We start from the raw sequence: 15,351 nt of genomic DNA on the forward strand, positions 1-15,351 counted from the left end.
GGCAGGGAAGGGGCCTGGAAGGCCTGGGTCCTGCACAGGACTGCCAGGGGCTGCTGAAGGGGAGCCCCTGCGGGGAGGGAGAAGGACCAAGAGCAAGCTAGGAGTCCCTGGTGCTGGGGCTGGAGGTCGAGGGCATCTGACCACCAGTGGATCCCTCCTCCTCCTCTCTAGGGGGCTGTAGCTGGGCAGAGACTCATGGCTGCCCGCCTTCTTGCTGCAAGAGCTGGAGCTGGTCCTGCTGCCGCCCCTTCACCTGGAAGGACAGACAGAGGCCAGGAGACACTCAGAGAGCCAATGAAAAGGAGAGCTAGAGAGACAAACACTGACTCCTAAGGAGGTAGAGGTGCTGGCAGTGGTCAGGAGTCCAGGCAGAAAGGAGAGGCCACACATGGCCAAGGTCAGAATCATGGCCGGCCCTCAGCATGAAGATAGAGGCTGGGGGCCTCTGTCGTGGCTCCCTGAGCTCTGACAACAAGGAAGCACTTTTGCAATATAGGAAAAGAAGAAACCAGATTGATAAAGGAAGTGCTGGTTACTCTGGGTGCTGGTGAGTTTGGGGAAGGCTCTCACCCTCCCTTGCTCCTCTGAAGGGGCCTGATCCACGCTCTCCAGGTGCCTCTCGACTCCCCAAGGAGGCGCCCCCTAGGGCCTCCCCTGGCCTTGACAGAGCTGCTTGTCTTCTCCTCCCCTGGGAAGTGAGGCAATGGGTCTGTCCCTGCTGCTGTCTCTGCTGCTGTTGCCGACATGTCTGCAGGCTGGTGAGTGTCCGGGACACCCTGGCTCTGCCCCGAGGCCCAGCAAGTCCCCAGGAAGGGCTGAGGCTGGGCAGCTGGAGAAGGGGTCTGCCGGGGTCGCTGGCCAGGCCTCCCAGCCCCAGCAAGCGACGGGCTCGTCCCATAGTGCTAGTCAGCCCCAACCCTTCACCCTCCTCCCTACCCCAAGTCTGGCGAGGGGGACACCCAGGCCAGAGAGCCGGTCCTACCATCTGTCACACTACTGCCCGTGGTGAGGGTGTCAGAAGGTCTGGGGTTATCTTCTTCATCTCTCCCAGTGGCTTCAGAGTCTCTCCTCTCCCCCGTCCTGCAGGTAGCTCAGAAGAATGTGATTTAAATCCTGACTTTGGGATCGAGCAACCAGCTCACCTCTCAGCCCCCATGGGTGGCTCCGTCCATATCAATTTCTCCTTCTATTACTGCTGGGAGTTAGCCAACGATCCCAGAGTGAGTATAGCCTTGAGATGGAAACAATTCCATGGGGAGGCCATCTACAACAGTACTCAGCCTTTCATCCATGAGAAGTACAAGAACCGCATCTTCCTGAACTTGCCAGAGGGTCAGAAGTTTGGCTCCCTGCAGATATCGAACCTGCGGAAGGAGGATGAGCATATATACTTTTGCCGGGTCCAAGTGGAAACACTAAGAGACGGCACAAAGGTGTGGCAGTCCCTCCAGGGGACCAGACTCACCGTCACCCCCGGTGAGTCCAGCTGCCCCGGCAGCCACCACGCCCACCCTGCTGAGGCTCTTAAAGACCACGGTGCCCTTGTCCTCCAGGCCTGGCCCAGGCCTCAATCTTCCTGCTCGCCCCTTCTCTCAGACTCCTCTCCCCATACTCACCCCCTCCCTAGGCCTCTGCCAACTTTACTCTTTCTCCTCCATCTCCCCAGGCCTGGGTTGCCCTCCTTGACCATCCCCCTCACTGCCCCCTCCGGATCCAGGCCCCCCCAGGCCCCGGCCTCAGCACCTCCTGGGCTTCCCAGTTATCCTCCCTTCTTGCCCCAAGCTGGGGCTCCAGCCCTGCCTCCCTACCCTCCCCCCATGCCGTCCAGGTGGACTTGACTTCTTCAGGATGTGGGCTGCCTTCCCTTTGTCATGTGTCCGTGTGTGCAGCCCCAGCTAGCCCCGAGTCTTGCGTCTCCCCACAGCCATGGGCTCAGCCCAGCACACACAGCAGGTACCCAATGATGACCGAGAGCCCCGGTCCCCTGGCAACACCCTATTACCTGTTTTCCCCAAACCCCCACTTCCTCTCCTGCTCTGCTCCTCGGAATCCTGCCCACGATGCTCCCCGCCCCAGCCCCAGCCCTCCTCTCCTTTCCCATCTCCCTCTTCCCCGCCTCTGTCCTCTTTACCCTCCTTGCTCCCCCCATCCCTAGTCCCCACCTCTGCCTGTACTGTCCCCACTGTCCACTCTGATCTCACTGCTCCGTGCTGGCCCTCGAGAGGCACGTCTGCAGCAGAAATACGGCAGCTCCCGCTTACTGTGCACTGTGTAGGGTTGAACAACTTGGTATGCATCGCCCTAGTTAACCTTCCCCACGACCCCACAGTAACAGTAAGTACTGCTGTCGTCTTCCTGTTAGAGATATAGCGGGACCCTGAGGCTCCAAGATCCTAACACTGACCTGCCCAAAGCCACAGCCTGGTGCAGGCAGGACTTGAACTCAGTTTAAGCCCAGAGCCTCCACTCTTAACCAGTAGTTGCTCAGCCTCACCAGCTGACCTGATCATATCGTTGTCTTGACCTATTGTTCACCCAATAATGGGATGTGTTACATTAATAGATCTTCCCATGTTACTCAGCAGGCCGTGGGAACTTGAACCTAGGTTTGTCCCCAGAGCAGTGTGGGGAGAGCGTCTCTCTGAGGAGCAGGGACTGGAGGGTGTATTGTCTGTAGACAATTCCTTAAAAACTAAAAATCGTAGGTTTCCTTTTTACAATCACTTGCGCTGCCAATTCTGAGCAATGCATCACTGTTCCTGGTGGGAAGGACACTCTCTGTGTCCCCACCCTTGGTAACCACTGCCCCGTAGGACCACCATGCTGGTTTTAGAGCAAGTAGACAGCAGTGGCTCACAACCTGAATTAGGCAAGACAGCCTTGGATTTATATTTCGGGCACCTCTTCCATCTTCCCTTAAATGGCCTTTTTGGGGAGATTTTGGCTCTCCTCAGACCCCTCTTCCTCCTTCCCTAATCCTCCTGACTTTTCTCATTTCTCAGTTTCAGTCACGTTTGCTATGAGTTTCATCAGTAAGTTAATTTTTTCAATTAATGCAATTAATTGGATATTCATGCTCATATATTTTTTTAAAATACAGGAAAGTAATAAAAAGAAATGTTTTTACGCAAGATAAGTACCACCATGCAAAAACATCACCCCAAAGGAATGTTTGCAGCTAATAGAACTGATAAGTTTGTTTGTGGTTGGCTTAATAATGTTTTTTACATACAGATGTTTCCTCACTATATTCTCCTTTGTAAATTCCTCTTTTATTTCTTAGCCCAAAATCCTGTATTGCACTAGGAGCTGAAAATATTTTAATTTCTCCTGATTTTTGTCTGCTTTCTTTTGACAGTAAAACTCATTAATGTAGTGAGGACTTCTTTTGGTGTATGGTTTGAGGTAAAGAACTAATTTGATCTTTATACCAAGAAACAAATCAATCGTCCCAACTGCATTTATGGAATCCTTTTTCTCTTCTTCATTGACTCATAGGCCTGGCTTTCTTGTAGGATAGCACCCGCTTCTGGTCTGTCAACTCCTTTTCCCTGTTCTGTCTTTTATCTTGCTGCTACCACACTGTTCTAGGGTTTGTAACTTGTCATGTTTCAGTGGCTGATAAGACTATGTCCATCAGAACCACGTTACTTCCAGAGAAATGGGTAAAAATAAAAAGACCTACCTTGGGACACAGCAACATGAAATTTCAAAATGTCAGGGACAAAAAGGTGATCCAAGGGCGCCTGGGTGGCTCAGTTGGTTGAGCGACTGCCTTCGGCTCAGGTCATGATCCCAGAGTCCCTAGATCGAGTCCCGCATCGGGCTCCCTGCTCGGCAGGGAGTCTGCTTCTCCCTCTGACCCTCCCCCCTCTTATGTGCTCGCTCTCTCATTCTCTCTCTCTCAAATAAATAAATAAAATCTTTAAAAAAAAAAAAAAGATGATCCAAAAAATTTCCAAGGAGGAAAAAACAGGCCACAGGAAACTTGGGAATCACAATGGCTTTGGTGGTCTCCATAGTAACAGAGGAAGCTGGAAGACAATGGTTGAATGCCTTGAAATCCTAAGAGAAAATTCATTCATTCATTCATTCATTCATTCATTCAACAAATATTGATTGAATACCTACTATGTGTCAGGGGCTAATACGGACACTGGGGAAACAGCAGGAAAGAAAGAAAAAAAGCAAAACATGCTCGCAACAATGCCACTTGCACATAAATGTGGAAAGAAGATGGGAGAGAAAGCCAACAAATTACTTCTGTGTGTTGAATGGTGGTGAAAAGAGAAAAGGAGGGAAATGGAGCAGGATCTGGGGGATAAAGGTTGCTAGGGGTGTTAACTCTATTCAGCTGGAACAGAAAGGCCCCAGAGATATTAGTCAGAGCCAGGAGGAAGCAGCCACTGCAACAGGGGGACAGAGGAGAGTTTTGAGTAGAGCACAGGACAGGGAAACCAGTCAGGGCTGGGAGACACCTGCAACCATCCCCATGACTGAGGAGCAGGGTAGAGAGAAGGTACTGGGACCAGAGAGGAGCTGTAGCCTCTGAGGAGATAGAGTCAACATGTCTGGGATGGTTAGTTTTATGTGTCAACTTGAATGGGCTAAGGGATGCCCACAGAGATGGTAAGACATTCTTTCTGGATATGTCTGTGACGCTATTTCCAGAAGAGTTTAGCAGTGGTTGGGCATCATCCAAATCCTTGAGGGCCTGAAAAGAACAAAAAAATAGAGGATGGGCAGGGACCTCTGCTTCTCCTGCCCTCAGACTTTGGAGCTTCTGGTTCTTGGGACTTTAGGATCACACTGGGACTTACATAAATGGTCCCCTTGGTTCTCAGACCTATAGGTCTGACCTGGAACTAAAACCCCAGCTTTTCTGGGCCTCCTGTTTGCAGACAGCAAACTACAACTTCTCAGATATCATAGTCACATCAACCAATTCCTCAAAACTCTACATCTCTTTCTATACCCCATTGGTTCTATGTCTCTGAGAACCAGATTAATACAAGACCTGGTGGAGAGGGGCCAAGGGCTATGCCATGACCTACCCTCCTCTCTCCCTCTCTCTCTCTTTTTTTTAAGATTGTATTTATTTATTTGAGAGAGTGAGATTGAGAGCACGAGTGGGGGTTGGGGGTTGGTGTGGGGAGGGGCAAAGGGAGAGGGAGAAACAGACTGCCCACTGAGCAGGGAGCCCGATGTGAGGCTCGATCTCAGGACCCCAGGGTCATGACCTGAGCCAAAGGCAGACGTTTAACCGACTGAGCCACCCAGGCGCCCCTCTCCCTCTATCTCCTGATGGTGACTCCTACTGGCCACTGAATAGGAACCAGTGTGTGAGAGAGCCCATGGATGGAGTCCACTAAAACCAGCCTCGAAAGGCACAAAGCAGGTGGAGAAGAGTTGGGGAGTGGATCTAAGAGAAGCCAGCAGAGAAAACCAGCCTAGGCACAGATCTGTAGGAAGTGAGGGAGAGGTCTGGAGAAGAATGTTCTAGTCAAGAGGGATCAGCAAGGGCAGAGGCCATGAGGTGGGACAAGTACAGCTGAAGCAGATGAAGAAGCCGATGGTGGCAGGAGGTGAGATCAGAACAGGCAGTGGGGGCAGGTCCTGTGTGGCTCTGAAAGCCAGGGAAAGAACTTTCACTCAGCGCAATGAGTCTAGTGAGCGTTTCCTGCTGTGCTCTGATGTGCATTGTGCAAGTGTCCCTCCAGATGTTGTATGGAGAATCAGACTGTAAAGATGAGCAAGGTCACCAGCAGGGACACCAGTGAGAGGTGATATGTATTGAATAGGGTGACAACAAGGGCAGGGGAGATGCTGCTTATATTTTGAAGACTGAGCAGACAGGATTTGCAGATGATGGGATGTGGGGGTAAGAAAGAGGAGAAGCAAGGGTGACTCTAAGGCTTTTGGCCTGAGCATCTTGAAGGATGGTGTTGCTATTTACAGAGAGGGGGACATGGGGGAGGAACAGGCTTGGGAGGAAATCAAGAGTTCTGTTCTGGACATCTGAAATTTGAGACATTATAAGACAAACAAATGGAGGTGGGAGTAGGCAGTGAGATACAGGAGTCGGAAGAGTGGGGAGAGAGGTGGCTGGATATGTAAATTTGGGCAGGATTGGCATGTTGCTGATAATTAATGCCATGGGATTAATAAATTATCCCAGATAAATTATCTGGGAAGTGAGTGTAGATAGAGAGGGGGTCCTAGACTGAACTAAGGAGGTCCCATGACTGTTACAGGTTAGGAAAAGGAGGAATCAACAAGAAGATAGAAGGAGCTGCTAGGGACGCAGGAAAAGAACAAAGAGAATGGTGTTCCAGAAGCCAAGTGAAGAACCCATGTCGTGAAAAGAACATCAAATGCTGGACTGTCAAGTAAAATGGAGAAAATGGGGGTGTGAGAGATCTAAATCCTCGATTTCAATGGTAGGAAGTAATTAAACACAACTTGAGACAAGTCAAGCAATAGCTATATATTGATGTGATTTAGAAATACAAGGTTAATGTCAGAAGAAATAGCTAAAGGTGGGTTTACGCAGGGGCTACTGTTTTTATAAACTGTATGGAATTTGTGGACTCTTTAAATTATGTGCCTGTTGGGGCGCCTGGGTGGTACAGTTGGTTAAGCAACTGACTCTTGGTTTTGGCTCAGGCCCTGATCTCAGGATCCTGAGATTGAGCCCATGTCCTGCTCCACACTCAGCGGGGAGTCGGCTTGGGATTCTCTTTTTCCCTCTTCCTCTGCGCCCCCCACCCTGTACTCTCTCTCTCAAATAAATAAATCTTTTTTAAAAAATAAATTATGTGCCTATACAAGTTTGATAAATGTTAAATTTTGAAAATAATAAAGGTGCTGGTAATACCTGCACATCATTAAAAAAAAAAGGTCAAACAATACATACAGAGTCAAATGAAGACTATATTTTTTTTCTCTGCACTTTATCTCCTCAGCCACTACTTCTTTCTGCAAAATGTTCTCTCTTACAGATAATAGATACAGATACAGATACATAACACAAATAGAATCAAGCCATGTACTATTCTGCTCTACAACTTGTTTACATTTCCCCGTACCACAAAGTATCTTTCCATTTCAGTACATATACAGCTCTGCCTTTAAAAAAAAAAAAAAAAGGCTGCAGGATGTCCCTCCGCAGCGATGTATCACACAATCTACTTACTCAGTCTTCTGGGTTTTGGGGTTGTTTTTTTTTTAAGATTTTATTTATTTATCTGACAGAGAGAGAGAGAGATCACAAGTAGGCAGACAGGCAGGCAGAGGGAGAGGGAGAAGCAGGCTCCCTGCTGAGAAGGGAGCCCAATGCAGGGCTCGATCCCAGGACCCTGGAATCATGACCTGAGCCGAAGACAGATGCTTAACCATCTGAGCCACCCAGGCGCCCCTCAGTTTTCTAAGTTGCTACCACATCACAAACAAAGCTGCAAAGAACACCCCTAAACACAGGCCTTTGAACATTTGTTCAGCACTTCCACAGGATAAATTTCTAGCACTGAAATCATTGGGTCAAAGGGCATACCTGGGTATGTTACATTTTGCAAATGCATTCCCAAAGGTTGTGTCAACCTACGCTCCCAATGTACCAGTCCTGGGTATTTTCCTCCACTCAGATCTGTAAGAAACATAGGCCTTTATCATTTTAACCTGCACTTAAAAAAAAAATTGAATGGAAAGTAGCGTCAGGGTTACATTAATTTTACGAAAGGAATTAGAATTGCATCGTTTTCCATATCTCTCTGTGTTCTAGAATCTATTTGGGAATTATTTGTTCCTTAAATTTTTATAAGAATTTACCCATAAAACCTCCTGAGCTTGGAATCCTAATTATGATAGGTAGTTCTTTAATAGAGTTCTCACTATTTTTTTCAAGTTTATTTTTTTTTAGTAAAATCTACCCCGGATGTGGGGCTCAAACTCATGACCCCCAAACCAAGAGTCTCATGTCTTTTGATTGAGCCAGTCAGGCATCCCTAAAGTTCTTACTTCTTTGTTTACCTATCACTGAAAGTGTACTACTTAACTCTATTTTCAAAAATTTTTATTTCATAAAATCATCTAATTCATTTTTTAAAATTTATCAACCTATAATTGAGCATATACTCACAAATGATTTCAGCAGACTCTTGTTAGGTTTGCAAGAGTCTTGTCTATTTTTTTGTTTGTTTCTTGTTTTTTTTGTTTGGTTTTCCCCTAAATAACCACTTCCTGCATTTATTTCTGTTGTCCTGATTCCTAATAAATTTATTCCTACATAGGTTTCATTACTTTTTTCCTCTATGTTTTCATAGGGCTGCCTTCTTTCAGGTTTTGATACTTTTTCTAAGGAATCGACTATTCTGTTCATTTTTCAAATTTCTTCTTGTTTTAAATAATAAAAGCACTTAATACTATGAATTTGGCTTAGAGTGTGGCTTTAGTCACATTCTAGGAGGTTGTTGTTTTTTTTTTAATATGTATTCCTCTGGTTTTTATTTTTCTAAATAGCATGTTATATACATTTGTTTAAGACTTTAAAATTTTTATCTCAATTAAAAGATGGTTTTATTATTTCTTTCTTATGAGGGTTGACAGAAAATTTGGTCCACACTAACCTGAAGATTTTATTGGAGTTGAATTTTTTCCTGTGGCTTAGCATTCTGTCAGTTTTTAAACAGTGCATTAAGGTACAATCTTTTTGTAGGAAGTAAAGTTCAATATATATTAATTTAATCTTAAAAACATATTTCTAATATATACTAGGTGCTTTACAGATGTTTTGTCACTTATTAAAACAATCCAGAATGGACAAATACTGTTTGGTTCCACTTACCAGAAATCCCTAGAGCAGTCAAATTCATAGACAGAGAACAGAACAGTGGGTGTCTGGGGCTGGGGAAGGGGGTGCGTAGTGAGTGTTTAATGAGGACAGAGTTTCGGTTTGAGAAAATGAAAAAGTTCTGGAGAAGGATAGTGGTGATGGTTGCACAACACTGTGAATGTACTTAATGTCACTGAATTATATACTTAAATATGGTTAAAACAGTAAATTTTATGTTACCTGTATTTTACCACAATGAAAAAATGTTTTTTCTTCCTGTGATTTAGTGATCCCTATTTGTCGACCATGAAATGAGGTTCTGAGGTCACAACACTGATGGGAGGTAGAGCAGCATTTAAGCTGGGTGATGTGGATTCATTACTCCCTCCCTGTGTGAGAGCTTCAGAGAGTTGCTCCCCACCCCTAATATTCCCCAAACTAGGGAACAAGGTGACAAGTTTCATCCAGAAACCTCCAGTCCTCCAGGGGAGAATCTGCTAAATTCTCATGTCTTCTCAGCTGCCAAGAGGACCACCGAGGGCCCCACCACCACTGCCCCCACCACCACTGGCCTCAGTGTCTTGGAAGACCCTAGGAGCTCAGCGTCCTCACCCCTGAGTGGGGGAGCTGCAGTTGGGGTGGCACTGGCTGGTGCTGTGCTCATAATTGCAATTTTGGGACTGATACTCTACCTCAGGTGGAAGAGAAGAAAAGGTAAGTGGTTCTGGGCCACGCCCCCCACCAGGCTTCCCAACTGAGTGTTTCTCAGAACCACCAGCATCAGAATGACCCCAGGTACTGGTTAAAAAATGCAGATCCGGGCTGGGCTTGGGAATCTGCATTTTTAAAGGTCTCATCAAGTGGTGTCTGTGTGTGATCAAGTTTGAGAACCACTGCTCCAGACCAATCCCTCTCCACAAATTTGATCATTTTCTAGTTTTTGTCTTTTGACTTAATCATTTCTCATCAATCCTCACGTTTTAGTTCATGGGGACTGGAGGGTCAGCCCTGGGAAGAGTAAGGCAAGAACAGAAGGGACAGGAAGTTGGCTCAGCTCAGCAAGCTTTGGTTGAGGGCCTATTTTCCAGGGTCTGGCTTGTCATTGGAGATTGCAAATGTAAATAAAGCATAGGTCCTGCTTTCAAGGAGCGAGGGGAGACGGAGTGACTGCCTCATTTGGAAAGAGCTGTGGTAGGTTGGAAGAAAGGAGGGGAATCAGGGAGGACTTCCCATAGGAAGTTACCCTGCAAAAATTTTCAAAGAATATAAGAGAATTAGCCAGGCAAATGGTGAGGGTGGTGAGTAGGTGACTGTCCACGCAGGTGCAGGAAATCAGTGCAGGAACTCTAAATAGCTCAGTGCTGTTGGGGAGGCTGGAGATGGGAGAAGAGAAGTTTGTAAATGACACCCAAGAGCCTCTGATCCCAGAGGCAACCTCAGCTCTGCCTTACAGATACATCAGTCTTTGGGAGGGGCCAGAAGTGGGCTATGAGGGGCCAATCTAATGCGCTGGTGGTGGATGGAGGGAGAGAGCCTGATCCTGGAACAGTTTAAGAGGGAAAACCAGTATGACTTGGTGATTGGACTGGTGTAGAGGTGAGGGAGTAGTAGAACTTGGGTGAATGAATCCATGGTGAATCACCAAGTAAATTAGAGAACACAGAAGGTCAAAGACCATGTTTGGGGGAGAACGATGGTTCTCTAGTTTGGGATATGTTAGAGATGCCTGTGTGGCATCTGAGTAGAGATGTTCATCAGAAATGTGGATGTATGCACTTATAGCTCAAGAGGACAGGGCTAGAGGCATTCATTATTTAGACCCCAACACGCTCCAATATTGATTTGAAATTCCTCTGAAGAAAATTTTCAGTGAGAGGAGATTAGCCCCATCAGACATTAAAGCACAGAGGTGAAGAGCACAGAGTCTGGACTGTCTGCAGTCCAATCCTGGCCGAGTAAACTCTGGTGCAATGATACTATTACTCTATGCCTCAACTCACTCATCAGTAAAATGAGAAGAGTAATAATACTTACCCTGGGGGTTGTCATGACAATTAAATGTAACGCATTGAGAATAGATCCTGGCACGGAATAAGGACCACATGAGCATTAGCACCTGCAAGTATTAAGCTGTAATAATTAAAATGATTCGATGCTGTCATACTGAAACACAGATGAACCAGTATATGAAAAGAGAAAAGCCCGAATATAGGCAGGATGAAACAGATCAAAATACATTCAGGAATTTAGTAGGTTAATAAGTAGCATTTCTAATCAATGGGGAAAAAGGAGTCATTCAATACATGGTGCTGGAACAATTGAGCAGCCATCTGAGAAAATAATGTGATCTCATAATTGCACCAAAATAAATTCCACAGAGATCAATCAGAGTTAAATGAGGGGGAAAATAACCCTAGTACTAGAGGAAAGCTTGTGAGACCTTCTTATATCCATGGAGTGGAGATGGCCTCCCTAAGTATGACATAAAACCTAAAGCCATGAATAAAAATATTGATAAACTCAACGATATACAAATTGTTTCTAATTCTGCAGAGGAAAAATCACAGCGGTTGTCTCTAGAGTGAGGATGAGGGTCAGAGATGAAGAGCCGTGATAGTCACTGAGGGAATGGAAGATGGTATTTCAGGATTCCACCCAGATGAGAAGCCAGAGCTCTGTAACAGCTTCGCTGCCCATGATGTTTCCCCTCGCAGTATTCAACCATGCAGGTTTAGAAACTTCTAGAACTTGTTGTTTAGAAGTTATGTTTCCCTGCTGGCACCAGAGACCAAAATAACAGGGTTTACGTAAGACAGAGTTTCTTGTTTCCCCTCATATAAAAGGATGAGGAGGCGGATGGCAGAGGCCACTGTCCTCAGGCACTCAGGCTTCCATCTTCCTGCTCACTGTCCTGGCTACTGGCTTCTACCCTGAAGGTTGCCTCATGATCCAACATGGCTGCTCAGACTCCAGCCATTATTTCTGAATCCAGGCAGGAAACAGGAGGAAGGAAGAAAGGACAAAAAGACCACAACTTCCCCTTGAATCGTATTGGTGAGGATGTAGTCATATGTCCCACATCTATCAGGAGGGGAGCACACTGCCGCCCCAAATAAAATCAAGGTTCTGTAACTGGGTAAGAAGAAATGAATGGACATTGGGTAAGCAAATAGCACCCCCACCATAGGCCACAGCCAGAATTAAAGATGTGTCAGCTAAGTGTGGCATAAGGACAGGGGAACAGGAGAGTTCAAGGAGCTCGTGAGAGGGGAGTGGAGAGTAGAGGATCAGCGGGAAGCTTGGACAGCCCGAAAGAAAGTGGATTATTAAGGCACGAGAGTTCATGGGGTCAACACACAGGTATAGCAAGCAGGATGATGGTAAGAGAAAGCTGGAAGGAAAGAAAGTTGTAGCATAAAAATGATGCTGGCATTTATTATTTCAGAGTTCTCAGTCCCAGAGATTAAAAAAAAAAAAAAAAGTCCAGGGTATGGTGGAGTAGAAGGCCCTGGAGTCTGGGGTACATAGGAGTCCCGTGTTTTCAGAGGGTTGTCTCCGTGGATGACAGGACCTCCTCGGATGGGGTGTTGGGTGATGGAGGGGATGTCTGTGAAGCAGGGGCCAATCCTTGGGAGATGCCGCAGAGAAACTCAGGAGGACAAGGAGGGAAGGGGGGGGGGACTGGCGGGTTTCAGTGGCAGAGGGTGGAGGGGAACGGGCTGCAGTTCAGACCCAGGTCCCCGTCATGAGATTCACAAGGCAGGAGAGAAACAACCACCGCTTAGGAAAGCACAAAAAGCCAGTGTTTCAGGGCAGGAGGAAGCAATGAGTCTGAGGCAAGGGTGGAAGGAGAGGAATGGGTGGGCAGGGCCTCAGCAGTGGAAGGAGCAAGGTTGAGGGATGCTTAGGGAATTCAAGGAAGGGGGAAGGAAACAAAGGGAAAAGTTGAGAGAGAGTGGGAGGGAGGAAGAGAGGGAGGGAGAAGGTGCAGGTAAGAGCAGCTCTCCTGATTTGGTGTTGAGGACAACCACAGGACAGGGTTGGGCAGCCTCAGGAGTCCCAGGTGTGTTCAGCAGAGCTGCCCCACTGCCCTGGTCTCTCTGGGGGCTGGTCCCAGAGCACACAGAGCAGGAAGGCAGGGAGGAGAGGCGCCCTCTATGGATGGCACCCTGACATATGCTGTTCCCCTACAGGCCTGCAGACTAAAGCCAGAACTGTAACTAGGTGAGTGCTTGTCCTGCTTGGGAAACAGGAAGTTCCTTATGGGAAGAGCACAGGGCACCTATCACTCCGCTCTCCTGGTCCTTTCCCAGTGGGTGTCTCTTTTCTCAGAGCCACTTCCCTCCTCAGCTCCTAGCCTCGCCTCCCTCCCTCCCGCTGGAGCCCTCTTCCTCTCCACCCTCCCACCTCTCCTTCCCTCCAGCCCATCTTTCCAACTTCTTTCCTTCTCTCCAGCCCCTTCCCTCCCCTCTCTCCCTTCCAACCTGGGCACCCTCCTGAAGACCTGAGATGGGTGGAGCTGGTGTTCATTCTCCAGTTTGTACCAACACTGCAGGGCAGACAAGACTTCACCCTTCCCAAGGAAGAGCCTTGGGAAAGGCTGCTTCTCCAGGACAATCCGCCTTCAATGGGCCCTTGGGACCTCTACTGGCTACACTGCACACTGCCTCTCGATCTTCCAGGAGGCCTCCAGAGAGCCTCAAATGAGAGCTCACCTCAGAGTGTCACGGGGTCACAGAGCCCCCCCACAGAGAACCAGCCCCACACAGGTTTGAACTCTCTTCTGCTCAGCCTTTAACCCACTTTCCGCCCTTTCCTTCCTATACAGGGGATCCTTCCAAAACACTGAGGAGAAATATGAGAACATTGGGATTCAAAGTAAGTTCTTATGGCCATCACTCCCCCACTCTCCACCTTGGCCAATCCTTCCCCACACACTCCCTGCTCACACACATGCCCCACCCATCCCTCCTGCCTGACCCTGGTCCTGATGCAGCAGATGACCTCACTGCTGGAGGGCCCTGCCCATTTCTCTACCCTGGCCGGCATGCCACCTGACCCCAGCACACCTTGATTTTTTTCTAGGACAACAAACAGAGCCCCAGCTGGAGCCCCAGCTGGAGCCCAAGGTGAGCATCTCGGAGTAGGGCCTGAAGGAATTAAAGAGAAGTTTGGAGAAGGTGGGGTGGAGGGAATAGAGGGACTGCTCGCAGCATCGGTGGAGCCCTCAGGTGCCAGATAACTGCTCTCAGGTGGGGACAGCTCCCCTTCCACTGTCTCACCCCCTTCTCCTTCCTTCTCGCCAGAATGAAGCCCAGGACAACAGCGGCATCCTCTATGCCTCCCTCACTCTCTCCAGCTCCTCATCACTGGCAGCATCTCCCTGCATCCCTCCCAAGGAGAGCCCCCAGGAGGAGACCCTATATTCTCTCATAAAGGCCTGATGAGTGGGACTGAAGGACGACCTCCTTAGACTAAGCTGCCCAGCGGGTCACAGCTTCTGATAATAACCCCGGCCAGACACAGAAGACTCAGAAGTCAGCAGGTGTGGAAGGCCACCAAGGACCGCAGAAAAACAGAGCCATCTGCTCCAACTCCCTCTCTGCCTTCCCAGCCCTTGCCCACAAGAATAAAAGTACCTAGAATTTGCCCCAAGGCATCTAAGGAGAAAACTGATGGCACCTTCCACTTCTGTCTTTTCCTTCTCGCCAAAAATGAACTATAATAAAGAGCTCACACCTGAGATCCCTCCCCCAGTCCTGGAGTTCGGTGACTGCCTTGGGGTGGGGAACAGTAAACCCGGAATGCTGGTAGCCAGCCCAGAACCCAGGGTCTGCCCCTCCTCTACCCATTCTCCTTCCCCTCTGATCAGAAGGAGCATGTGTCAAGTGCACCACCACATTAAGCATCTCCAACAAGCTGAGCTGGGACTGGATGCACTCACCTGAGGCGTGAAGAGACCACAATGGTTAGTGCTTTTCTCCAGGCCACGCACCTAGTAAGTGGCTGAGCCAGGGGTCTGAACCCAGACCTACCCTTCTCGACAGCCTTCTTCCAGGACTCGGGTGTCCCCGCCTTCCCAGATCTCTATACTGTGCCAGCCTCCCATGGAAACAGGGATGTGCCACAGGGAGCGGAGCGGAGGGGAGGGAGGGAAGCCGAAGGGAAGCATGTGGTTAGAGACCAATTGCGGAAAGCCGTAACCTGTTTTATTAACACAGAAACTGCACAGCTGGGACTTCAGCCAGGTGACCTGTAGCCGATGAACAAGCCCCACCCTTAGCAGCCTCTCAGGGACCCTCTGAGGGGCTCTCCCTGCTGCTGGCAGGGAAGGGGGTGAGAGAGCAGCAGGGAGGCAGGTGCACACAGCTATTCCTCGAAGAAGGCCAAGGTGAACTCCCCAGGGTCATCTCCACACCGCGGCCCCTCCAGCTGCTCCGGCTCTCTTCCAACATCTTCTAGGAGTTGCTCCAGGTCCAGGTCACTGGAGGCGTCATCGTCAGGGGGGACACTTCCAGCCT

General features: G+C 48.4%; 2 protein-coding genes across 2 annotated transcripts in view; one reads left to right on the plus strand and one right to left on the minus strand.

Moving 5' to 3' along the window:
* Positions 1 to 346: 346 nt before the first annotated feature.
* Positions 347 to 14,392, plus strand: PILRA (paired immunoglobin like type 2 receptor alpha). The gene is made up of 7 exons (XM_034988497.1): positions 347 to 758; positions 1,087 to 1,476; positions 9,350 to 9,544; positions 13,024 to 13,054; positions 13,659 to 13,708; positions 13,916 to 13,959; positions 14,137 to 14,392. The coding sequence occupies exons 1-7, from the start codon at positions 704 to 706 to the stop codon at positions 14,272 to 14,274; spliced, it is 903 nt and encodes a 300-aa protein (XP_034844388.1). The 5' UTR covers positions 347 to 703; the 3' UTR covers positions 14,275 to 14,392.
* A 625-nt stretch (positions 14,393 to 15,017) lies between these two features.
* The window catches only part of ZCWPW1 (zinc finger CW-type and PWWP domain containing 1), a 37,340-nt gene continuing 37,006 nt past the window's right edge, over positions 15,018 to 15,351 (minus strand). The window contains exon 18 of the mRNA XM_034988176.1: positions 15,018 to 15,349. Within this exon, the coding sequence (XP_034844067.1) occupies positions 15,200 to 15,349 (150 nt within the window). The 3' untranslated portion in view covers positions 15,018 to 15,199. The remainder of the gene's footprint in view (positions 15,350 to 15,351) is intronic.

This window comes from Mirounga leonina, unplaced genomic scaffold, assembly GCF_011800145.1.
Source record: "Mirounga leonina isolate KUSES-001 unplaced genomic scaffold, KU_Mleo_1.0 Mir_454, whole genome shotgun sequence".
Lineage (NCBI taxonomy): Eukaryota > Metazoa > Chordata > Mammalia > Carnivora > Phocidae > Mirounga > Mirounga leonina.